This window comes from Salminus brasiliensis, chromosome 13 (assembly GCF_030463535.1).
Source record: "Salminus brasiliensis chromosome 13, fSalBra1.hap2, whole genome shotgun sequence".
In the NCBI taxonomy this organism is placed as follows: Eukaryota; Metazoa; Chordata; class Actinopteri; order Characiformes; family Bryconidae; genus Salminus; species Salminus brasiliensis.
Window position 1 is genome coordinate 32319289 of NC_132890.1, and position 27500 is coordinate 32346788.

At 45.4% G+C, this 27500-nt stretch overlaps 1 protein-coding gene across 1 annotated transcript in view; it reads right to left on the reverse strand.

The window, feature by feature from the left end:
• Window positions 1-4037: 4037 nt before the first annotated feature.
• Window positions 4038-27500, reverse strand: part of LOC140575365 (probable G-protein coupled receptor 149) — a 23858-nt gene continuing 395 nt past the window's right edge. Inside the window, exons 1-4 of the mRNA XM_072695662.1 lie at window positions 26693-27500; window positions 23003-23186; window positions 20675-21150; window positions 4038-9245 (exon numbers count right to left, since the gene is read on the reverse strand). The exon at window positions 26693-27500 is cut by the window's right edge and continues 395 nt beyond it. Coding sequence (XP_072551763.1) covers window positions 8631-9245; window positions 20675-21150; window positions 23003-23186; window positions 26693-27500 — 2083 coding nt within the window. The 3' untranslated portion in view covers window positions 4038-8630. The remainder of the gene's footprint in view (window positions 9246-20674; window positions 21151-23002; window positions 23187-26692) is intronic.

Below are 27500 nucleotides of genomic sequence, written 5' to 3' on the forward strand. Positions count from 1 at the left end.
GAGCTAAAAGGTATTATTCCAGGGAGTACAAGAATCCAAGCACGTTTGTGTGTGTGTGTGTGTGCATGCTTAGCTGTCAAACAGCACAAGCCTCTGTAGCAAAATCACACATTGCCAGCCTTAACTAAGGAGTGCTGACGGAAGTGTGTGTGTGTGTGTGAGAGCCGTCTGTCTCGTCCTGCCTCTGTTCTTTTCTCCTCGTTCTCTCCCATGTAAAAACGTCTTTAGGCCCGGGCTACATGACAGGCTGTGCAGTTCAAGCCATTACCCTCCCTCCTCCCGCAGGTGTGTGTTCACTCGTTTACTGGGTAATTGGCACCTCTTTCCTTTTTTTATGCTCTCCACTTTTCACTCACCCTCTTTTTCCCCATCAGGGCTTTGTACAGCCGTCTGGAAATAAATGGCTATTAATTGTACGGAGCGGCCAGCGTACAGAGCACTGCTGTGAAACTGCACGCAACGGTCCGAGCAGCGTAGACAGACAGACAGACAGACAGACAGCGTGTAGAGCCTCAGTTCTGTCCCTCAGACTGAAGGTTTCTCTAAAAGGAAAGGCTTGTTACTGGGCTAATTAAGGACTCTAGTTGCAGCTCAGAGACTCGAGAATTGACTTGGACTTTAAGTCAACTTATTTTAGTGGATTTTACAAAAAAAAATGCACATGTATTTCATGTAGTGGTGTCAAATGATTAAAACATTAATCACAACCTTAATCTTCTGGATTAATTACATACTTATGAATCCTCTCCTCTAATATCTCAGAGAACTTCAGCCTCGAACGTGATGAAGCTCGGACACAGAGGCTTTAATAGAGAAAACGCTTCGCCAAATTTTTTACATAAATGGATGATCAGTCATTGGGCTGGATTGAGCTAAGAGCTAAGAGAGGAGCAGCTGTTGGTGTGTGTAGGTGTGTGTGGGTGTGGGTGTATTCAGAAAGGAGGAGAGCTGCCTCACAGAGGAGGAGGAGAGCCACCTTACGCTCTGTGTGTGGGGGGGTGGGGGGGGGGGGGGGGGAGTGGTGGCTCAGTGGTTAGAGGACCAGGCTATTAATGACAGGGTTGGGGTTCAATACCTGGGCTTGACTTGAGCAAGGCCCTTTACACCCCACTGTGTGTGTTTGATCACTAGTGTGTATGTGTCTTGCCACCTTTCAGAAATGAAAATAAGGGACAGCCACACCTCTGGGCCATGACCACCATGGGCCCGACTACTATATATATATATATATATATATATTAAAGAATCCACTTTTTCTCTTAACTAATGTATTTATTTATGAACTATTATTCCATTAGTATGAGTTGTTCCTTAAATGGCCATATATAATATTTATATTGGCTCATACTACTGAATATTAAATAAATGATCATTCATTTATTCCCGACATCCTAAACAACCAATCAAACCACAGTAGTCTACTAAAATAAGCTAGGCCCGTTTTACAATTTGCCTTGTAATCATGTCCTCTGAAACTGTCCCGCCAAGGACGTGTCACTTCCCACTCTCGTCTGTATTGGACATTTATGGAAATACAGAACAAAATTTCAATACGGGACGCAACATTTAAGTGCCAAATAAAGAACGATTCTGTATTTTACGGGACGGGTAGCAACCCTAGCAATTGTAACCCTCTTATTGTTATTATACCTGCTTAGCTTGCATTCCTGTTTGGCCTTTAAAACACCTTTGGGCTTGAGAGGAGGGAGGAGTGTTATGAGTTTTAATAGATGATCAGTCATTAAATAAAGTGTAATCTACACTCACTAGGCTCTGTAAAGAGGGTGACCTACGGGAGGAGGCTGGGGCCAAACTTGGTAAGATGATTAATCTGTGCTATGAAAAAATTAAATTAAATTATACAGATTAATCGTGTGCGTTAATGTATTTACACTAGAAGGACCAAAGAATGTGTACAGCTGTTAGCATAGCGCTAACATACTATTAGAATCTCTGTGAGGGAGCTAGCACAAACGGCCTTCCTATTCGTCTGCCCCTTTCTTTGAGCGAGTTTCGACATTTGTGGACTGAACTGAAGAACCAGCTCTCACAGTTAGCCACAGTCTGCAACTGGACATGGATATACAGGTGCAGTGTGGTCAGAGAACAGCTCTTAACATCTTAGGACTGCATTCGAACCAGCTTAGCAGTAACAGCAGCCATGAAATTACTCCAAATTTGGAATGTGTTACATCTAGGATCTCTCCCACTGAACTGCAGGAAGGAAAACAGAACGTCCGGATGCCGATCCTGAGCGAGAGTGGGATAATTTACGTCCAGCTGTCAGCAGAGATTGAATACGAGAGGCTGTAATTTCTCCAAAGGGGCTTTTAAAGGAACGTTAGCATGAGGGCCGTTTATGTATTTACAGGATGAAGATGCTGGCCGAGTTTTGATCTTTGAAGCCGTAACGAATTCTCTTCTGAATCATCAGCGAAGATCTGAAGCACTCGGGCCCGTCTATATAAAGCCTCGGAGGCAGGCCCTGATATGGGTAGTGGGGGTAAGGATGGAGGCAATGCCCTTTTCATTAGTCAAGCTTAGTTCACTTTCCTGCACGTTAGCCTCCCTCCACCCCTAAGAATTAACAGACCCCTTAATTTCTTGTCTTAAATTTGCTTAAAATCTCTACATGTACGGCAGCCATTTAATTCCAGGCATTTCATCAAACAAAGCTGAGTTAGCTGAATTTGCAGACTGTGACTGGCATCAAGTCACTTAACATCAATGTAAAAGACTAGTGTAGATCCTGCCAAGACATGAAAGCTGTGATTGGCATTCAAGGTTATTTCAGCATAGTGATTTCTGAATGCTCTCAAAGTTCAAATATTAGTACTGTGTTTAAATTGTAATAATAACTTATCTGCATTATAATATTATAATTAATCATTTGAATTATTTGAGCAGTTGTTTTTGAGCAGTTGTCATTTCTGCAAATAAATGCACTAAATAGCAATTTGTTATTAGGAATTTAGGGAGATGTTGTTCATGGTTAATAAAATGCAATGCAGATGTTTTCGCAATTGATTTCCCTAAAACACGTAGATACATACATATGTAGGTATTGGTGGACTTCTCTTCTCCTTTAAGAAAGCCAATATGGATATATGGATCTCCACTGAGATGTTTTTCAGGTAGTCCTCTGTCTGCCAGTCCTCCACTGTGTCCTCAGTAGCTCTGTGAAGTGTAGTTCCCCTTAGGCCATTCCAGAACCAGAAACTGTATTCAGAAAGGAGGTGTGTGTGTGTGTGTGTGTGTATGAAAGTGAGGGATAGGAGTGTGTCACAAATATACGATATCATTTCCATTCGATGCGTCTATGATTGACTGATTTATCTGCCTGTCAATCTATTTATTCTGTTATATCTATATAAATCTATACGTCTGTGTATCGGCCTGTCTGTCTCTCTCCATCTATCTGTCCATCCATCCATCAATCCGTCAATCTATCTATCTATCTATCTATCTATCTATCTATCTATCTATCTATCTATCTATCTGTCCATCCATCCATCAATCCATCAATCTATCTATCTATCTATCTATCTATCTATCTATCTATCTGTCAGTCAGTAAGTCTGTCTGTCTGTCTGTCTGTCGGTCTATCTATCTATCTATCTATCTATCTATCTGTCTGTCTGTTTTATTTATTTACTGGAAATAAAAAGGCTGGCACTCTTAATTTCACCAGTTTTGGCTATTAGCCATTTTAGGAGCTTCGCCTGCCAGAGATGGGGACTCAAGTCAGTGAGTCAAACTGGTTACATTAAGACTGCCAGCTTATTAATAAAACCATTAACCACCAAGTCAAAACCCAGAGAGATTCAAATCAAGATCATCGCAAACCATTACATGACTGTGATCTTCTGTTACGGTCGATTAGCCAGATTCTCGGAAGAACAGCAGGCACACTCAATATCAATTAAGCATCTAAATGCGAGAGGTCGTGTTCATTATTTCGAGAAGCCCTCATTATTATTTTAATGATGATTTGCGAAGAAAATAAAACTAATAAAAAAGGCACCACCACTCTGGTATTAGGACACTGGTTTTCTGCAAATAAATCTTTAATGAGCACATTCAGCTGAAGAGAGCATGTTGTCACATAATGCCTTGGCTATTTTCCAGCTTGAAGTGATGTGACCGTTAAATAAAATGTGTTAAAACACACACACACACACACACACACACACACACACACACAATACTCTCCTTTTCTATGTAAACAGAGGGCACAGAAAGCTAATATGAACCAATAGCCTAAATCTCTTTGTCAATAACAGTAGAGCATATCAGCTATGTGTGCAGCAGTAAACGTTTTAGCTTTTTCCTTTTGACATTTCCATGTGTCTATAAACAGTACATTTAACAGCATACAGCATATGAAGGAGTAAAGATGGAGCCAAGCATCACATTTCAAGTTTACCTGCCTATCAGGTTAACCGTAAATGCACGATGCGTCCCTCACCTCGTGTGTCTGCTTGGGCGCAGCCACGGCTAAAAGCTGTTCAATTGCACAAGCAGAGCTCCTACAATCTACAAACAGTAAAAAAAAAAAAAGCACCGCTGATAGAATGGGTCGCTCTGGAGCAGCTGCATATGAGAATAAGGTCACCATGCCCAATGTTGCCAAGTGTGGGCTAGACGGGTATAAAGTAAGGGATGCGCTGATCCGATACTAGGATGGGATATTGGTCGATACTAACAAAATTAGCTGGATCGGGTATCGGATAATTAGATTGATCCAAGGGCCCGATCCATTTTTACGGAACCTGATTCTCGCAACGCCGATATTCTAGGCTTCATAACTCAAGATCAGAGTGACCTACAGATGTAACACACATATAGCAAACAGCAAGTGGGGTGCCCTCGACCTGTCATCATCTCCAGCTCATCTTCCATATAAGAAGAGCCGAGAAGGGAGGAGCTGCTAGCTCCTATTTAGTCTCACAGACTTCGAATTTCATAAGAAAAGTCCTGAGCCCAGACTACACTGTGCCGAGGTCCAGCACATTATATTTATATATTTAATATATAAATATATTTAAATATATTTATATTTTAGTGACAAATTAATAGAAATGTGGCTCATTTATATCTCTGTTCATTTGTTATAGTTAGTTTTACGAAGTTCGTGAAGTAATGTTTAAGTAAATGCTGATGCCTTAAGTCTCTCCCATTGTGAGAGATATGATTTAGTAATTCGACAGTGGTATCGGTTCGGTATCTGGTATCGGCCAATACGCAAAGTCTGTGTATAGGTATCTGTATCGGAACAGAAAAGGATGGATTGGTGCACCCCTAGTATAAAGCCTCTGGCGTTGGGCCGTACCACAGTACAGTTCTCTGGAGTAAGTGATTTATCCTTTTGGAATGAGTTGGAGTGGCTTTATGACCCAGAACTAATCATCACTAATGCTCGCATGGTTTAATACAATCACATCCTCACAGCAATGTCCCATTATCTAGTGTAAAGCCTTTCTAGAAGAGTAAAGACAGTCAAGGGGGGCGAACTCCCTCACCTCCAGACTCTGCTAGGTATAGGAATACGGGTTGCTACACAAACCAGGCCTCACGACTGTGCCCGTTTTCCTGTGCCGGTGTTCGCAGCCGAGAGCTCTGACTTAGCATGCGACGAAGCGACGAGGCTAAAAGCTAAGGCTAGCCTGTTACCATCTCTTCTCTGCAGCGTGTGCTAGCTTAAAAACAAACTGGATTACCTCAACTAGGTGGCAGTTGAGAGAAGAGAGGCTGGCTTCACAGGTATCACAGGTGTCGGGAGCATTGCTAGTGCTAGGGGGAGTTACGGACAGGTGGGTAAACTGACAATACAAAGGAAAATAAATGCTTTTATGTTGCTATTATTTTTATTTTTTTTCTTTGATGATATGTGGCTTCTTAGTCCATCGTAGTGGCGTAAACCAGCCAATAAGAGCAGAGCTTATTGTTTTTTGGGGGTTTTACAGGGTGGTATAACAGGGTGGTAAACAGGCTTGCAACATCTCGTCCTAACAAGCATTTTTCACCCAAACCAAACCTAAAATACTCAGTAAATGCATTCTTTGGCACTTGTAAGTATGAGGCCATTACCAGCCCGAGATCCTGTATGTACTTACGCTTGGAGGAAATCCTCATGCATTTAAGGCCTAGAGGAAACAGGCCTTCCACCGAATCGCCCTATCTCTGCATCTGCGCCTCCATTAAATGTAAGCGAGTTGCCTGGGTTACATTTCTGCTGCGTTTGAAACGCGCTGGGGTGAAAAGTGTCTCTTAAGTGGCTCTGAAATGAACATTCATTTGCACTTTCATCAACAATTAAAATCTGCAGAGCTCCCTCTTCTGCAAATTGCCTCGGTGGAACGCTAATGTGGCAGAAAACAATCTCTCTCTGCCATTCTCCCTCTCTCTCGAACAGTGGATCTGGCATGAGGGCAGAGATGTGAGCGCAGTGGAACATCCTGTTTGGCACGCTAATGGGCACTGTTTGCCGACGGAGTGTGGAGGGGATTCGCATGGGTATGCATGTGTGTATGTGTGTGTGTGTGTGTGTGGATGAGGGAGAGAGTGAGAGATGGATAGAGAAAGAAACACAGATCTGCAAAACACGTAAAGCAGCGAGCACACGTACAAGCAATTGACTGCAACGTACTGATACGCACCGAGACCTACATATAGACACACACACACACACACATGTACATGTAGACACTAGATGACTCTCAAAATTCGTCCCGAATGGTCGGTGAGTCATTTGGGATTCTCACGCAGCAGCGTGATATTTCTCATCAGGGAAAATCTCATCAGCCTGATTGATGCCCGCAGTCATTTTTTTTAGCATTCCAGGTCCCCATATGGCCTGTGCCTGAGCTTGAATACTAAAAAGTATTTATAGTAATCACTTTTTCAGCTCGCTCTCTCACTCTTACACACACACACACACACATCCACAGTCTTGTTTTTCCCTGTGGCAAGCTACTCCATTTTAGTTCCTTTCCCGGACTTTACGCCGCAGCCTCAGATGTTTGTTTTTTTTCGGAGGCTTCAACTGTCACTGCTTCTGCCTATTCAGAGGCTCAAGGACAGCCGCCTGCCACGAGATGGAAGTAAGATTAAAAGGGGAGACCTTTGCATTCCTCAACCCTGTACGCCTTTCCAGAACTATCCTTTGACAGTGGTCTCCTTTCTCATCTATTGGACACAGGGTCAGGCATGTCCGCCTGCTGTCTCTGAGCCTTCGTTAAAATACAAGCACCTTCTCTCTCATTTGGCCCTGGAATCCCTCTATTTTCGCTTGCCATGTCTTTCTTCAGTCCAATCACCAATTAACCTCTGTGTTGTGCTTCTGTAGTTCTGGTTCTGGTGCCACCCAGAGTTCCTCCCCACTTTTTCAAGAAGCTCCCAACCTCCCTAAAACTCCAAGACCCTCTTTATCCTTTGGAAATGTGTCCTCTGGTATACAGAGAAGACAACTTCCCACCATTCTCATTTTCTTTGACAGGCTTTTTTAAGCCTTTTTTGGGGATAAATATTCATGTTTAGCGTTCGCTCTGACATCCACTGTAACCCAGCAGGTTATTGCTGTTTTCCTGTTTTCCGTCTCTTCCCCTTTCTAAGTCTACTTTAACATGGTTGCTTTTGTCTCTCAAATTTTTTCACTCCCCCCACCAGATCCTGTCATCCCGTTCTGCCCGAAACACCCTTTCAAAATGAGGGAAAGCCTCCATAGTCTTGTTTGGTTGGTATGGAGGCTCAACTGGGAATCGCTTGGAAACCTCATGCATTACACCTCAAGAAGACGGTAACTGTCTCCCGACAGGTAACGTCCTTTCTTCTGTTTGCTTGCTTCCCTACATCGCTACTCTTTCATTCCTATCCCCAACTGCCAGTCTACATAACTGTGGATGCTTGTGTACCCTTACTCCCTGGATCCCTTCCTCCCTTCTGCCCAGTCGATGTCCTTTATCTAAGCCCTCATCCTCATTGTATACCAGGATCCTTTTTGGAGTGGAATCATCCGACCTCATCAGACCATTCCTTCTTTCTTCAAGATAACTGGTACACAGCTGGGGAAACCTCCACCTTTTACCCGCATATCCCATCAAGTCATGGTTTAGTTTCCAGAACAATTTCAAAGCATGTAGTATCTCTGACCAGACCGGCAAAATCCTAAAAGTTGCAGAACAAGCCATCAGCCACCGGAAACTCTGCCCTGCCCAGATCTTATTGAGGAGCTAAATCTTCTGCTGGCACCCCACCAATGATCTAATTTCCACCCCTTTCCTCTTTTTGGTTTTGAGCTGTTAATCAATTTACCCTCTGATCATGCAACTTCCCATGATTCTTCATTGACTGGTTGATCAACTGATCAATCGACCAACTACTGCCAAGCTTCTGATGACCTGTAAATGAACTGTATCCAAGTCATTTCCGTTCTCCCTTTCCAGACCTACTCTTGATTGCCTACATCTTCTAAATACTCCTACTTCTGTCCCCTGAATCCCTTCATCCTTCAACACCTTCAAAGCATGTTCTGACATTAACCACAATCTTCTTCCCCAAAACAAAGTCAGAGCCCTCTCAAAGTCCATCTCAGTCCAGACTACAGTCTTAGAAATTGGCTGGCTGGAATCTCAGTCACCCAGGTCACCACCCTGCCTCCTGTAGACTTCGTTCAGAAGCTGGATCTCCTCCCGGTAGCCGCCGGCATCCTGCCGCTGGCGCCGGCTATTCTGCCGATGCGCCTCCACCGTGTCTGGGATGTGGATGTTGATGCTGTCTGCATCTGGGTTGGTTGGGATCAGCAGAGAATACGAGGCTGTCTCGCCCAAGTCACATGACACAAAGCGGTTCTCGCGGCGGGAGTAGCGCAGCGACGGCGAGCGGGCGTGAGTGGACGACTGGCTGATGTTGGACACAATGGACACGCTATCCATTGCCTCCTCATTGTCACAGATCTCCAGAACCTCTAGGTGGATCTTCACGTTGGTGTCGGCCACGCCCCCAGGCACCGGAGCCCCGCCCCCACTGTTGCCAGTTGAGCTGGGCTCTTCAGCACTGGGCTCATGGCCCACAGACTTGGAGCGGTACACTTCCACCTTCTTGGCATTGTTGGGGGAGATTTTGAGGCCATCACTGCTGACCTCGTAGGTGGAAAGGGACAGTGTCTTGCCGGTGGGCGCATGAAGGGACACGGTGCCCTGGAAAGCACAGAGGGGGATGGCCAATCCGCCTGCGCCTGCCGATCTCTGTGGAGAAACACAACAGACAACAATGCTAAATGAGACAAAGCCAGGTCAATGGCAGTCATTTGTTCTACATACATTGTATGGACAAAAGTATTGAGACACACCTCTTAATCCCTAAAACATGTATTAATTGAGTATTTTGGCAGAATTGGTAAAGTTCTGGGGCCTGGATTAATATCTTTTCATGGGATCCAAAATCCCTGGCAGCTCCCCTAATTCCAGGCATCCCTGATTCCTTGGAATCCCTGATTCCAGAACGGTGAGCTGCTCCCAAAAATACAACACCATGAATAATGAATCTGATTTATGCATTGCAATATGCCTCTGGAAGAAGCCTAGGACATCACTTCAAGAGGAATAAGGCAGTTTCTAATTAAGGATGCATGACGTATATTCATTACTTACCGGGGCAGACGGCACTTTGCCGTAGTGCTCAGTCTATTACCACGGCACACTCTTTTACATGGCTCTATTCTAAATCATGGCCAAATGATTAAAAAGACACGTTGCAAAGGATCCTGCGTTCCTTGACAAGGACACAGACCAAATGTGAAAAAGAGAACTCTCCAATCTCACAGGAAAGAAAAGCTGAAAGGCGCTCAATTAATTAATAAAAAAAACGGTTGATGAATTCCTCGCCTTTTCGCTCGACAGTCAGTAAAGATAATGAGACCAGCCTTGTGCCTGGGACCCATAAACAGTGGGGCTCTAATCAAATCAAGACTAGGACTCTGAGCATTAATTGTTCCAACGATCTATGTACTCACACTTTGGGGACTGTGCTAATATTTCCGTCACCTGCACTGCCGCTCTAATAAGAAATTCAGGCCGAGCGCCTTGAGGTTCCTCACATTCAAAAGAAATCGGGGGGATGGTGAATAGGGGTGGACAATATAACGATATTTTATCAAAATTGCGATCGATTTCTTTAGGGTGATAGAAGCGAGAGTATGGTGAATAAAGAACACAGATCAACTGCACATTTCAGTATTTGTCTGTATGACAAAATATCGGGAAGAACATCATGTATCATAAGATTGTCTTTAAATATCGTGATATATTATTGCCATATCGCCCAGCCCCAGGGGTAAGAGTTTTCCTGGAAATTCCGGCAGAGATGAGCACATGCTCATTCATCACATCAAGGGCTTATCCTGCTTTTGTTGGAGAAACGGCCTCTACTGTCCAGGGAAGAAGGCTTCCAGCTAGATTTTGGAGGAGCATTGCTGTGAGGATTTGATTGCATTCAGAGACAAGAGCATTAGGCAGGTCAGGATGTTGGATGATCACCACATCACCTCACCTCATCTCTCAGCTCAATGCTGGGGGACTTTATAACCCTCTAGCCCACGCCTGGCATTAGACAGGGTGCCAATAGATTCATCTATGTTTATCTGCCTTAGAGAGTCCTATTCTACTGGCAGTATGTCTCTACAGGGACTAGACAAGCTGTGCGTGTGCATTTGCACAGCAGTATCAGCAATAGGTGCCACTTAAAAGTACTATAGTTAAAGGCGTTCAGTAGAATGGGTGTCCACAAACATTTGCCCATATGGTGCATTAAAAGCTGAGCGTGCTTCCATCAGAGCAGGGTCTTCAACCAACAACATACTGTTATGAAGGGAGTGGTACCATGCACTGCTCTATTTGTTTGCTATACAATGTTAAAGGATGTTTGTCTCTATACAAGCACCACAGAGCCTTTATTAAATCCAGGTTTTCAATGACAAAAAGGTATATAACAGGTATATTATGTACTAATATTAATAGCATGGGTTTGGCAGGTTAGTACACAAATTAATTTCACATTAATTCAATTACATATCAATGCAATAATTAATTGTGTACTGTACAGGAAGTGATGCAACATTGCTATTCCAATATATGTTGCTGCAAGTTCTCCTGTTACTGTCACTGCTGCACTTGCATCCTGATCCGGCCATTATTTTCTAATATTTCCAGACGTGAGATGTTCCTCCCTCACCGTTTGGCATTGCGGGGCAACAGGCTCAATCGAAACCACACTGAAAAACCGCCCGGTTCTAGGTTACGCATTGTGGATATTCGAGCAGTACTCGGGTACTTTTATCTATATTACATACTCAAAAAACTAGGTATTATTATTAATTAGTATGCAATTGGGACACACCCACAGTTTCCACCATAAGCTGCCACCTCTTAGTCAAGTCCAGCAAGTAGGGGTGCCCTACAGTGCCCTAAGGCCCTAAAAATGTATTACTTGAGTATTTTGCAGAATTGTTAGAGTTAGAGTTGTGGGGCCCAGTGTAATATATCTTTTCATGGGGCCCAAAATCCCTGGCAGCTCCCTTGACAGCGAGCTACACGTGGTTTGGTGGAGGGGTGCTGATAACTGATATAGAGGAGTAGTGCCACAGTAGTTGCTAGAGCGGGATCTAACAGCCTAACAGTCTAAAGACCAGGAAAACCACTTACTGATGATGTATCTTGAAGGTAGGAGGAGCTATTTTATTAGAAGAAATGTATAAGGAAGCCGGACAGCTATGGTTTCACCTACGAAGCTGAATCTCCTGTCTGCAATTATAAGTAACTACATTAGTGACTAAGCTAGCAATCAGGAATAGTCCTAGTACTGCCAGTTCTACACTAGAGAACAATATACACCAGGATACCAGCTGACATTTATGTTCTCGATTTCGTCCCAGCAGCCCCTTTATGACTGTGATTATTGCTATTTTAGTATTGGTATCTTTATTTCAGTGGATCAGCTCTGTGATTTTTTCCTTAAGAGTGTATATTGTACATTCAGTGTTGCTCAGTAAGTCAGTCAGCCCTACTAATACAGCAATTCATGCAGTAAGCCGACTTACATTTGCCAACCTGACCGCCAGCGAGGTCAGCCCTGACCCCTGCCTCTTTGAGACGTGCGTTAAAAAGAGCTCCGGGGGTGCTTCTTTGAATGCACCAAGGGACCGGAACCTAGGACCCCAGGCTGAGTCCAGACCTCGCCTCCCACTACTAGGCTCATCCATGCGGCGGGTCGTGGCCTGCATGCCATTTCCAGCAGCAGAAGCGGAGCTGACGGTAGAAGCTTAACGTAGCCTCTCCGCCCCCCTTCTGCAGCTACTCTTACAGCTCGGAGGAAATCATGAGAGAGAGAGTTTCACAGCACCACCGCTTGCACTGCGAGTTGCTGAGGACACGCAACGACCCCGGCCATGTCTGTTTCTCACACTTCCCAATTAAGCTTGGTTTTCAAAGCGGCGGCTGACGGCGGCCAAGCAAGAGCTTCTGCCTTTGTTGTCTGAAATGCAACGGAGCTCGCGGCTAAAGGGACCACCAGGTGCAGGACCACCATTTAGCGCTGAAAGAAAAACATACTACTGTTTTTGGATGAACACTGCAAGAATGCACACATAGCGCTACTTTACATGACGTTTTACCTGCATCAGCACTTCCTCTGTCACAAAATAGGCCAGTCGGCACGTGAATATCAACATGTGCTCACAAGCACATGGCTCTGTTCGCTTGTCATTCCTAGCCCCACCTGTTCATCAGTGTTCCCACCTGTAACCTCTTCTCTAGCCACACCCCCTTACATTTACATTACATTTACAGCATTCAGCTGAGGCTCTTATCCAGAGCGACTTACAAGGTAACAAGGTTACTCGTATTACAGATGTGGGCCAGTGTTAGGAGTCTTGCCCAATTATTACCTTGAAATAATTAGCCATAACATTAGCACCACCTGCCTAATATTGAGTAGACCCCCCACTTGTGCCGCCACAACAGATCTGACCATTCAAGGCATGGACTCCACAAGACCTCTGAAAGTGTCCTGTGGTATCTGGCACCAAGTCTTTAGCAGCAGGTCCTTTAAGTCCTGTAATTAGGAGATGTGGCCTCCATGGATCGCATCAATGAGCGTCAGTTCACAGGCTGACCTTTTTTGGCCCTGTTGTCTTACCCTCACAATTTGGCTTTTGTCAAAGTGTCTCAGATTCCTACACTTCACCATTTGTCCTCCTCTAACACATCACCTTCACCTGCCTAATATACTAATGGTACTAATGTTACGGCTGATTGGTGTCTAAACAGTAACAGTTTTTCAGTTTTATATTAAATTCATTTTTTTAAATAATGACGTCCTCAAACCTAAAACTGTCCCAGATGCTCGCCAAAATCAGGCAGCTATGCTTTGTGTGAGAAATTCTATGCATTGGCCCTGGCGTGAGGTGGCCTTTGTTGTCCTTGACTAATGACGCTATCATGTGAAATTGGGAATTGCTATGACGGAGAAATGGAAGATGAGAGGAAGTTGAATTTGAAATGGGTCGGGGAGCGAGCAGGCAGCATCAATCTTGCAGGCTGAGTCACTGCGCTTTACTGAGATGTGTGAATTATTCAAATGCTTGCACTTGATTACCTCCGACCATTCCTTCCTATATGAAGACATCTTTCCTCTCCAGTCACCTTGGCTTGTAGGCCAAAACCCAAAAGGAAAGCAACATGACAAATCAACCTAACGTAATAAAGAGCCGTGTTAATTCTAAAAGCTCTTGCCATTAGTGGAACCCTTCCCTTCGCCATTCTAACCACTGAATGCTAGGCATGATTACTGGCTCAGTGCTGAAGCTCAGTGCTGCAAGCAGCACACTTTTTACTGCACTGTGCAAAGACCCTTCCTGTAAAGACATAAAGCTACAGTGTACAGAGCACAAATCTTCTCAGATTAGGTCATCAGTCATTTTTACAGGCTTCAAATACATGTCCATGTTTACAAATGAGGCCTCTTACAAAATGACTATTTACATTTAATGATTGACCCTAATTTTGCTGGTATGGACCACGCCCATGGAGCTGAGCTGGAGTTTAGGGCAGCTATGTGTGAAGCAGAGCTCCCCCTCCTAGCTGGGTTAGCATTGGAGAGAATGGGAGCAGAGAGGGTGGTGATGCATATATATTTATGATTCTATGATATATATATATATATATATATATATATATATATATATATATATATACATACTTTTAAGAGCAGAGCATTCTCAAGTGGCACCGGACATCCAAAAAGATGTTGAATTTTAGCTAAAATTGAAAATCAGGGTGACATCAAAACCCAACGTTGTACAGTCAATGAATTTTGGTAAGTCAAATATCCATCAAAAACCAACACTGGGTTGACATCAAGCTCCAACGATAGACAGAATTAACACCAGGACTTATGTAGCCAACTACATATCAACGTCTATCAGCGTTAGAATTTCACATTTATTGGGCATTAACGTCATGACGTTTAGCAGATGTTTTGGTCTCCGTACCTCCCAATCTAATGTTCTTATTTTACGTCAATGTGACTGGAATGTGGCGCTTGGAAGACGTTGTATTTTGGTGACTTTCCTTTACATCACAACAAGGCAGCATCTCAACCTACATCAAACCAGATAACAACGTCTACTGATCTGTCTGGGAATTTGAACCAACAACCTTCTGGTTCATGGCTCATCTGTGCTTTTGGAGGTTAGGTACCTTGCCCAGTAGCAAAACCACAAATACTCAGTGGGCAGGGCCGGCCCAAACCTTTATGTGGGCCTAATCAGATTTACATTTGGAGAAGAGATATTGCGCAATATGCTGAAGCGCCCGGGCCGTAATCGAGCACCCAAGCAGTGTGTATCTGCACTTGCCCAACAGTGGTAGCAGCCAACAGCAGGAATTCATTAACCTAGTATTGGTGCCAACTATAAGAATAAATATTCAATTGAATTCTTTAAATATGTATTTTTTATCATGAGTACTTGGTGCTCTTGGGGGGCCCCTGGTGGCATTGGGGTGGTTGGGGGTGTTTTTTATTTTGTCATGGCACTTCCAGACCAAACTCCATAAACCTTCTGACCTCCAGGCAATGAGGGAAAACTTACAGACGTCTTTTCTTCTAGGCACCCCAGATAAATCACAGTCTTTAGCTAATGATACATGTTCATGGCACACGTTTATAGCTCAATATCACTCCATCACTCAGGAATGATCTTGAACATCATTGTTGTAGTCAGGTCCAGGGACGGATAATCAATAGCCTATTCAGCGCAGGAGCATTGGCCATTAGGGGGCCCTCAACCAGCACAGATTTATAATTGGTTAGCCATTCCATCAGTCACACACAACCCACACAACATGAAGACATCAGTAAGATAGAATGCAGAAGAGTTACAGAATTAGAGATTAGGGCTCAGGTGTAGGCTTCAACTCTGCTTTCCCGTTTGCTCTGAACAGCGACATGACCACAAAAACAACGAGCAGCTGGTGAGGGAAGTTCGGCTGGCAGTCCTCTTCTTCCACAGCTTGGCTCTCATGTAGCCCTACTCTAAATGACAGGCTGGGGTTTTGTTATGTGACTCATTTAGCTTGCCTTCAGTTCGTATTCCACATGGCCCACATCTTTGTCTTTCTAAAATGTATCAAAAATGGACACAAGCAGCTATGCTAATGTCCAGCACGATGGAGCACGACTGCTCCATCATTTAAAGCAACATTATGCAACATTTTACCTTAAAACAACAGCTTTCACAATCATTCTGATAATCATTCTTGTAGTAATCGTAAGAACAGCATGTCGACCGTTGCTACTTTGAGCTCGTCACGCTGCTAACTGCAGTACTTTGGAGAAGCAGGCAGGATAACGCTCGTGAAAACTGCGCAATGCTGCGTATTCAATACAAGACAAGACGACCTTATTCATCATCACCGCCTTTAACCCATCCGTGCAGTGAACACACACACACACTAGTGAGCAAACACACACAAGGATGGTAAAGACACAATATTTGTGTAAAATCCTGTAACATGACCTCCTCACAATTCTTCCTCCTCACAATTCTTCCACATTAAGTCACTGTTTTGCATCTCTCAGCTTGTCCAGAAAAACGTGTCATGTGAGGCTTGGGTACTCTACATAACTTTTAAGGTCGTAGCAGATTCTTAAAAGACTGGTATCCAAACTTCCCAAATGACGTATGCTGATTTTCATCTGATGTTTGAAGCGAACAAGCCCCAAAACACGCGTGCAACAAAGCGAAAGAAACGTGAAACCACCTTTGGCTGAGGTTGTGGATAGGAAGACGGAGTCAGCATGGTCTGTACAGACTGCAGAGGGAGTTGAAGGTGAGCAGCACATGCAGCACATGTCGGATGCTACCCTACGTACGAGGCAGATGCTGGCTACTTAAAAAAAAAGTTCATTCCACCTTAAATGGTGCTGCAGTATTGGACATGCACTAGCGCTAGAATGTAGCTGCAGCATCATTTAAGGTGGAACGGAAAACTAAAATGAGAAACTACACTTTTTGTGCTCAGTTTTCAATGGCTATTGACGAGACCTGTTCAGATTGAGTTGCTGACCAGTATATGCTGCTATATTACGCTCCGACTGCTCTGAAATGCAACTAGGAGGCCAAAAATTGAAGTCTGTGACCCTCGCATACTCCTCAGCTCCCTCTTCAACAATCGACTCTGCAGACTAGAGCTAACCATCACAGACTCAGCCAGACTTTAGCCGGCTTTAGAGGTGGTTTAAAGCGTGAATTACACTTTCCGACTGTAGGGGGAGCCCATGAGCAGGAAAAGCCTTTTTTTTTCCAAAGTGTTGCTTTAAGGTAGAATAGGAAATCTGAATATGAAGCCATATGCAACTCAATGGCAACAACTATAACAGTTTCCTCAGCTTATAATGTAATTAAGAAATGGTGGTTCACAGGAAAGGTGGATGTCAAAGGTGGACCAAGAAACCTTCTGAGAGAACTGCTTGTATGGTTTCTTGAAACGTTTGGCTGCAAAAGACCTTCAGGAAGATGCAGCAGACTCTGGAGTGGTGGTGCACTGTTCTACTGTGCAGCAACACCTGCAGAAATATGACCTTCATGGAAGAGTCATCAGTTGCCTTTCCTGTGATGTCACCACATGATTAACTGTCGGATGTTTTTATAGCCTGGTGCATTTCGCAAACCATCCCTGAGGACTGATGATGAAGGTCCTGCTTATAACTCACATCCAGAAAGCTGCATTTTTAGCCTTATGTGTGTCCCGTCCCGTCGTTTAGGCCATCGAGGTGTATTTGTGTGGAGGGAGAAAATGCAGACAGATTAATCAAGTCCTTCATCATCAAGCGATGCTTCAGAGGGCCTTAAAACGTCCATCTCGGTGCCCATTTATAGTGCAACGCTGGTCAGTTCTTCGCAGCTCCTTCACTTACTCATCTCCTCTATCTTGGAGTTTAGGGACAGAGTGAGCAGACTTTAATCAAATCATAATTTAGTGAGAGGAGACAGGAGCCTGCAGTAGGTTTGATTAGTGGTATTAATCAGAGCCTGGACGGAAATAGATCGGGGTAAGTGGGGCTGCGGTGGTGCGCAGAGGCCGGAATGCCGCAGGGAGAGGAGGAGAAGGTGTGGATGTGGCACTTAGCAGCCTCCTCCTCCTCCTCCTCTACTTCCCTCCCTCCCGCCGTTCCCTCCCTTCTTCTAGCACTCTGGTTTGGTGATGAAGGAAAGGGGAGAATGATCCCCGGAGGCTGTAGCATCGAGGTGTGAAGCTTCTGCCAGTCTCCCATGATGCCGTGGTGGCACACAGACACACACACACACACACTCGCACAGTGTGAGAGAATGCACTGAAGCGGACCTGATATTCCTATGACTAATGTTCCTCTGCATGCGTGTACATACGGAGAGAATCAATGTGTACTGGTGTTCACATATAGGGGAGCAGTGGGGGTGTGCATGTGTGTTTTGAGAGAGGGAGAGAGAGAGAGAGAGGTGTTAGACTGATTGTTGAAGGCCAGATAAATGCATAAACACACACTCCAGCTAGACACACTCCTGATACACTACTGTAATACGTTACTTTGCACAGAGTTACCTCCAGCATTTGACCCGACTAGGGCTGTATCCAAGAGTCCAAGGCTATCGAGAGTCGAGACCACATCGAGAACAAGTCCAAAGGGGGTCGAGATCGAGGTCAAGCCAATTACAGATGAGAGCGAGACTCAAGGGAGTCAAGATCAAGTCAAGATTAGAGTACAGATTGGAGAAATACCAAGTCAAGGATGAGTCTAAAGGGCATTAAGACCAAGTGATGGAAAGAGCACAGATTAAAGCAACAGTATGTAACATTTTATCTTAAAATAACAAAATCACGCTGATGTCCCACTGACTGTAACCAGGAGAAAGGCATCTCTGTTGTTGATTTTTTTTCTGCAAACTCGGTCATGCAGATTTCTCCTGTACAACATCCGGAAAATTCGACCCTTCCTCTCTAGAGAGGCCTCCCAGGTGCTCGTTCAGTCTCTCGTCATTTCAAGAATTGACTACTCCACCCCTGCGTTCTCTTCACTGGCTTCCTGTAGCTGCTTCCCGCATCAGATTCAGAACCCTGACGCTGGCCTACAAAGCCAAGAACGGACCAGCCCCACCGTACTTGATGGCAATGGTGAAAAGCCGATCTGCACCAAGAGCCCTTCGAGCTTCAAGTACGGCTCGGCTCGACCCGCCATCCCTCAAAATCCGTGGAACACAAGCGTCCAGACTTTTTTCTGTCCTGGCAACAAAGTGGTGGAACGAACTTCCCTTGGGTGTCCGAATGGCCGAGTCGCTTGCTGTCTTTAAACGCAGACTGAAGACCCACCTCTTCAGAGAGTACTTGGGCGAATAGCAGAGTGGTCACCCTATTGACTTGTGTGTAGTAGTGTCTTAATCTTGGAGATATCTAAAAATATGAATTTTAGCCTTTTCAAACTAGCTGAGGTTTGCGTAAAATCCTACTCTACCACTCTCAGTCCACATGCTTCTTTTGCTTTCAGTGCTGGTTCTGTATCTTTCAGCTTGTCCAGTAATGCATGGGCGTGACTCAAAGCACATTTCAATTCCACTTCCCTTCTGTAGAGGGAGTCCAGGAGCAAGAAATGACAATTCTCGCATACTGCTGCTTTAAAGCGGGTTAAGACATAGTCTAAGGGGAACAAGACCAAGTTAAGGCTGAGTGTAGATTAGAGCGAGACCATGTCTAAACAAAGCAAGCCAAGGCCTAATGCAGAGGAGGACAAGACCAAGTTTAAAGAGTGTCAAGACAAAGTAAAGAGAGAGCGCAGATTAGAGAAAGACAGAGTCAAGGCCTAGTCTCAAGGGGACTCAATGTTACCTTCCAGCAAGGGTGCTGCTAGGGATTTTGGGCCCCACTGGGCCTGACAATATACTCATATGTCATACATTTTTAGGGACCCTGTCAATCACAGGCCCTTAGGATTGTCCGTCCTTTTTCGCCCATACGACGCCCCTGCCTCGAGCACTGGATTTGAATAGTGTAGTTGACCAAGACTATGAAGTCCAAGACTACGACCAGTTGAGACTGAGTCAAAACAGTCAAGAATGAGTACAGATTAGAGTGAGAAGGAGTCAAGACCAAGTGTAGATTACAACGAGTCAAGACCAAATATCAATCAGAGACAGACAGATTCAAGATTAATTACAGCAAGGCTGAGTATGCATTAGAGTGAGACACTGATCAGCCAGAACATTATCACCACTGATTGACACCACTGGTGTCAATGACATCTGCAAAGGGTCAGTCAAACTGTGATGGCTAGACGACTGAGCCAGAACATCTCCAAAACATCAGGCAGGTCTTGTGGGGCTTTTCTGGTATGCAGTGGTCAGTACCTACCAAAAGTGCTTCAAGGAAGGACAACTGGTGAAATGGTGACAGGGTCGTGGACACCTAAGACTTTATTAATGTCATCCATGAAGGCCTCACCTCCCATCTTATAGGACTCAAAGGATCTGCTGCTAATGTCTTGGTGCCAGATCCCACAGGACGCCTTCAGGGCTCTTGTGGATTTCATGACGGGAATGGTCAGACCTGTTGTGGCAGCACTGAAGGGGGGGCACTGAATATTAGGCAGGTGGTGGTAATGTTATGGCTGTTTGGTGTAGATTAAAGAGAGACTCAATAGTAAAGATTAGAACAAAACCTTTAAGATTGAGGCCCAAAGCTATCCAGACCTCTGAGAATTACCAGCAACGCCCTGTTTACTGGTTTATTGCACTGAAAATGACCCTTAACGTATTAGCTGCCCTTTTAGACCACCAATAAAGAGCTGTGCAGATCCGATCTGAGGTTTCTTCTTCTGTGATTCTCAAAATATACACTCATTTTATGCAAACCCTGGGAACCCCCCAAACCTGCTGTTTGCTATATCCTAGTTCCTAGCATACCATGTTTGAGATGTACTGAGAGTAAAGCTGTGGACCCCTCCTCTGAGGGTCCACGAAGGCTGGATTGGGAACTACTGTCCTACAGGTTTCATAAGTAATAGGTCTACCATGACGTCAGGCACTGCTATTCACAAGCTACTCAGAACTTAACTAACAACATATTCTGAAGCATGCCTGAGCCGCTACCTGTCTCGGGGTCCTCTCCGATTTGCTCCTGCACCACTCCCAGTCCGTCAGCTCGATCTTGCGGCATTCCTCATGAGACAGCCTTCTCTCTGGGCCGTCGAACACTGAGGAAGAGTCCAGGTTGAGGTCCTCCCCATCACAGGCCGAGACAGGAGGTGAGACGCTCCCGAAGCCGTCCCGTTCCACTGAGCTCAACTGGGGTAGGCCTTCCCCTCTGGCTTCCCCAGACACATCTTCCAGGAGCAGCTCGCTGTGGAGGGAGACGTCCTCCGCTTCCTCCGGACTTCTCAGCTGTCGGGCAGCCAGGCTGGCGATCTGACCGCTGTCCAGCACCGCGATCCGGCTTTCCGAGAAGTCACAGTTGTACAGGCTGTTGTAGGAGGGCTTCTCGACGGAGGGCGACGTGACGTGAGGTATCTTGTAGACGGCGTAGCCTTGCTGGAAGGAGAGGTTGAATTCAAACCTCCGTTTGTGGGCTGCAAGAGAGACAGAGAGCCTTGTGACTTTTTTGATGCTACAAAAGGATTCAAAATCCTGAATCTTGAGGAACCAACCGCACATGGACTAACCACAATCAGAGGTCTCGGCACAAATGACTCACTGATTAGCTAGCAAACCATGTACCATACCATACCATGGCCAGGGGTGGACTGGCAACAAAAATCAACCCATTCATTTGCTGTCAAACATGGCGGCGGTGTTCTCATAATTACCTGTAGACTGCTGTCCTGTAGATAAGGCCATTATTTTAGTGCACTTTGAGGCATCAGCCAGCAAAGCCTTTTCCCTTTCTTTCACTGCAGCCTGTCTTTCTCTTTCTATCCAAGGTTTGGCAAGGAGTGCAGGATATAGGCTATATATACAATACTGGGATTGGGGGGGAGGGAGGCTGGCCCTCACAACCCTCTTCCCCAACTTTCCAGTGGCCGAACTGCGCCTGAAGATTACTAAAGAAGTGTAACTGTGGATGCAAATGTGAGGGAGAGCCATCATACGTCATACCTAGGGGAGCTATACTGGTCTGACCATAACTGTTTAAACTCTGGCTATTCTAGGATAATTATGAAAATCACAAAGTCAGATCCATAAGTATTTGGACAGTAATACAATTTGTGTAATTTGAGGCTCTGTACACCACCACAATGGACTGGAAATGAAGCAATCAAGATGTGAATGCAGTGTAGACCAAAAATACTGCACTGCCCTAGGCCTGGGTGGTAACACAGTAATACCCTTTCTGTGGTATTTAGAGTGGTTTTGAGTGTCTGACGATATTTTAAAATGTCAACATGTCTGATGTGTCGAATTCATGTTCAGTATGTTTAGTAAATAGACAAATAAGCTAATTCTCCCATGTGCATTTAAAAGAGCCACAATCCTACCATAGCTGCAAGTTTAGTGACATGCTAAGTTCAATAAAAAGGGAAAGCAAGAAAGCCTGGATGAACCCGTCTACTAAATGCACCTGAAAACATTCGAACTGAAGCTAATGATAATCAGCTTCTCCCCCCGGACTCAGAGCAGTTAAACATTTTCAGTTGTTGTCAAATTGGCGATAAATTAATATATAGATTGATATTTATTAAATTATGGATTTAATATTGAACTTTGTCTTTGACCAGACAATTTTTCATGGACATTTTCAAATTTAACCCTTTTGTTTCTAACCGGAAGTTTAGATATTACTACAATTTTGTATTTCAATAGATAACAAAAGTATTGGGACACCTGCTCATTCATTGTTTCTTCTAAAATCAAGGGTACTGTAAAAGGGGTTATCCTGCTTTTGTTGGAGTAACTATCTCTACTCTACTATCTCTAACTATTTCTACTAGCTTTTGGAGGAGCACTGATGTGAAGATTTGATTGACCCTGCAGGTTCCCTCTGTACTTGGAGTCTGCAGCAAGATCATATATATATTTTCCTATGGTGTGGCAGCAGAACTGAAAAGGTACAGTTAGTGCCATGACGTTTGAGTCCATAAATCACAAAGGCACTCGTGCGTTTGCCAGAGTTCCACAGGCCTGTCCTCCATCCCTGTGGGTTCACTGCACACTCACTGTCTCCTCTCTCCTGGCTCTGCCATCGGCTATTACTCGTATCAGTCCTCCAATTACACTGCGGACTGTCTCCTACTACATAACTCGCATATGCTTTTATATATTTTTTTAAATATCAGGAAGCCTCAGATCAGATCTACTCGTTTAGCCCTGCATCACACGACCATCTATGCCAAAAACCCCTTCCGATCAAGCTCCCAACCAGAGAATCCCCTCTTTGAACATCATCAGGAATTTAACTGGGCTAAAAGTCGAGAACATGCTCACTGGTGGAAGAGATGGAAGAGGAGCCCCGGCGGCAGTTGATGAAGCAGCCGCAGGGAAGGTGAATCCAGCGCTCCGAGAGCACGAACACTGGGGTGACCGCAGCTGAGAGCAAGGTCAGGAAAAAACAAAGCGTCTCCAGAGACGAGCTGTGCATCTGGATAGCGTGGCTGACGAGTATCTGTGCCTACAATACAAGGGGAACCACAGAAGATGAGAGAGTAAGACAGGGTAAAGGTTCATTTGAGCATCCAAACCAAACCAAAAGGCTTCAGGAGGCCTAAAGAGGTTCTTCTACATACATACTTCTATACTGGCCTAATTCTGCTCCTGATGATCTACCACCCTGCACAGTGTAGCTCCTCCACTAATCTAGCTTATATGATCCAGGCAGTGAAGACCTTGGGGTGCGTCTACATATTACAGCCAGTTGTGTTGGAGCGTAGAACTCTTTAGGCTGGTAGATCACCAGGACCAGGATTTGGCATCCCTGCTGTAGGACATGGCTTCAAAGAGCTCAGCCTGACACAGCACAGGCCAGTTCTACTCTCCAAATGAGCAATGACCTTCCATAGGCTTCCACAGGGCATAGAACTGCCTCCAGTAGAACAGCAGGCAGAGGATGGCAGAGGCAAACCTGACCAGTTCCAGAGGAGCAGCGTCCAGTCCAATCTGCCGGATCTGCTGCAGTAACAGCGACGGTTCATTTTTCTGTACGTTTGGACACTGAGTATTGGTTGGCAGTTAATTAGTCGGCTACTCATTTAACAGTCGATTATTTGGTGACGGCATCTCGTGAGTTCCTGGCAGTAAACTCTCAGGACGCTCAGGACGCTCAGAACAGTGTGAAATACAGCTTTACTGCTGCTGTCAGTTTTTACAGTAACAGCTTCCTCAATCTGGCCGCAGAGCTGCAGTGGAAACTTACAGGCCGAGCAGCTGTCTGTCACGCGAACGGAGCGTGTGGGTAAAGCCGTTACGGACCCAGAAAGCAACGTGGCCACACATCTGCAGCGCCGTCACTCTGGTGTGAGAGTGGAGAGGCGTGGGAGTCTTCTGTGGACATGGGCTGAGTGTTAGTAGGAGAAACCTTCAACCTTCACTGGCTGAAATGTGGACGGGAGTTCTCCTAACGCTCAGCATAGCGTCTGTTTACGGATTAAGCCCCGTCCATAAAAAAAAGAAACAACCGGCAATTTTATTGCGGTCATTTTGCACATTCTTGCATTTAAATCCGGACAGGAAAAAGATAGTGAAGGTTTTTTTTTTATATATATTTAATTAATTAATTCATTCATTCATTAATAAGAGCAGGAAAGGTAGTTAAAATAGTGACTTTTAAAACAAGATATTAATTTTTACTGTCTTTATTGTTAGTTAGCAAATATTTAAAACACCCTCGAGCTAATAGCTACATTATTATTATTATTATTATTATTAATAATATTATTATTATAGAGCGATTCATAATCCAAAGAATCAATAATTGGTTTCAGTAATCAATAGATTATTTGACTCTCAATATAGTCATTTGTTGCAGCCCTACTGAACACCCAACCTAATATACACATCAGGGTGTGTTTAAAGCACGCTTTGGGATTAAATAGCGTCTCACAGCAGCACGTAGGTGGGCGTCCCGCTGTTAGCTCAGTAATGCTATCCGCATGGCAAGGGCTCACATGGCTGCACGCTGCCCCTGGTCAACATGGCATAACACAGTCAAAGGGTGTTAATGGGGCTGCTAATGGTGCTGGGTCTTTGCTGTGGTCTTGTATTTTCTGCAAACAATTTCTACACCCTGTGAAAACCAGTAGGAGGTCAGTTCTACGCCCTATTCTTCTTCATAGGAGTACAATAAGTTTTTAAAGGGCCCATATCACGGAAAACTGAATAACCTAAAGGAGTATGAGTCGGTATGTAATTCCTATGATCGTGCCTTATGATTTATCATTCATCCGTATGGTCCAGCGAGCTGCAAAAACAGCCTGTTTTCAATCCACTGTTTTGGTGATGCCACAAAACCCAACCCATTTACTTGGGCTGTAACTGTCTACCACGGTTTTTAATGGAAGTTATCATGAGCTCCACTACTGTTACCATGTTTGCTGTGGGCAGAAACTCAGAAAGTTCATTGACTCTGAACTGCCCTCTAGTGGCTGTATTGCTTAACATACATGCTGATGTAAAGGACACATAGAAGTATGTGGGCAGTGGCGGAGTAGTAGTATTCCTTAGGAAAACTACTAGGAATACGGAGAGGAATAAGGAATACGGAGGGGAATAAGGAATATGGAGAGGAATAAGGAATATGGAGGGGAATAAGGAATACGGAGAGGAATAAGGAATACGGAGGGGAATAAGGAATATGGAGAGGAATAAGGAATACAGAGAGGAATAAGGAATACGGAGAGGAATAAGGAATATGGAGAGGAATAAGGAATACAGAGAGGAATAAGGAATACGGAGGGGAATATGGAATATGGAGAGGAATAAGGAATATGGAGGGGAATAAGGAATACGGAGGGGAATAAGGAATACGGAGGGGAATAAGGAATACGGAGAGGAATAAGGAATACGGAGGGGAATAAGGAATACGGAGGGGAATAAGGAATATGGAGAAGAATAAGGAACACGGAGGGGAATAAGGAATACGGAGGGGAGTAAGGAATACGGAGGGGAATAAGGAATATGGAGAAGAATAAGGAATACGGAGAGGAATAAGGAATACGGAGAGGAATAAGGAATACGGAGGGGAATAAGGAATATGGAGAGGAATAAGGAATATGGAGGGGAATAAGGAATATGGAGAGGAATAAGGAATACGGAGAGGAATAAGGAATACGGAGGGGAATAAGGAATACGGAGAGGAATAAGGAATACGGAGAGGAATAAGGAATACGGAGGGGAATAAGGAATATGGAGAGGAATAAGGAATATGGAGGGGAATAAGGAATATGGAGAAGAATAAGGAATACGGAGAGGAATAAGGAATACGGAGAGGAATAAGGAACACGGAGGGGAATAAGGAACACGGAGGGGAATAAGGAATACGGAGGGGAATAAGGAATATGGAGAAGAATAAGGAATATGGAGAGGAATAAGGAATACGGAGGGGAATAAGGAATATGGAGAGGAATAAGGAATACGGAGGGGAATAAGGAATATGGAGGGGAATAAGGAATACGGAGGGGAATAAGGAATACGGAGAGGAATAAGGAATACGGAGGGGAATAAGGAATACGGAGAGGAATAAGGAATACGGAGGGGAATAAGGAATACGGAGAGGAATAAGGAATACGGAGAGGAATAAGGAATACGGAGGGGAATAAGGAATACGGAGAGGAATAAGGAATACGGAGGGGAATAAGGAATACGAAGAGGTTGGGAAAAACGTCTAAGTGTTTTATAACCCACACAAACATCCCTCTGGACGCTGGACATTGTACAGACGTTGTATTTTAGTTAGAAATCAGGTTGACGTCAAACCCCAGCATTATTACATTCTGTGTGGATTTCAAATTCAAAGCCATCACTGGGTGAACATCAAGCTCCACCAGACGCCTGTCTGCGTCTGCGGCCAGCTGGGATTAGTGAAGCTCAGTGGGGGATAAATCTGGGAACAGCAGGATATGGGCCCTTAACTGCAGAACCCCCCAATAATCCCGCGCGCCTTTCCCCGGAAATCCCCCTCACCATCATCGGCATCCACAGAATAATCCGCGCCATGGCGAGAATCATGGAGAAGCGTTTCTGTGCGAAGACCACCGGACAGTGGCGACCACCCTGGCCGCCGGAGCAGGGGCACGCCTCGACCCCGCACTCTGACTCCACCGTGCCGGAGCCCAGCTCGCCGTAGCTCCTCTCCAGGCTCTCGCGGGACACAGATTGGACCTCGCAGAGCGGCGACGCAGCCCCCTCGGCGCTCGGGGCTCCGCCCCCTCCTCCCCCCTCCCACCGGCTGAGCGCATCAGCCGAGCACAGCAGCTGGTGCGTGAGCGGCGCTGAGCACGCGGCCAAGCCGCACGCGCACAGCGCGTACAGCGCCACGAGCAGCGGCACGTAGAAGCCGTCGCGCGCCGGCAGGCAGCCCAGGGAGGCGCGCGAGAAACGACCCCAGCCGCCCAGCGGGAGCGCGCTCACGGCCAAGCTGGCGGCCCACACGGCGGCGAGCGCGCACGGCACGCCTCCTCCTCCTCCTCTTCCACCTGCTCGCGCTCCTCTCCTCCGTTTGCTCGCGTACAGCGTGTAGGCGGCGATGAGGCACGCCTTCATGTTGCTCGCGAGCCCGTGGAAGACGTACAGGAGTCCGGCCCACGTGCACACGGCCGCGTCCTTATCGTCCCCCTCGCCGTGCCCCTCGTGCCTCCACTGCATCACCGCGGCGAGCGCGAGCGGCACCACGCCGATCAGGTCGTCCACGGACAGACACGCCACGATGAGGCACAGCGGCGAGCGCGTGCGCATGCGCGGCACGGACGCCAGCGAGTAGAGGCCGCCCGCG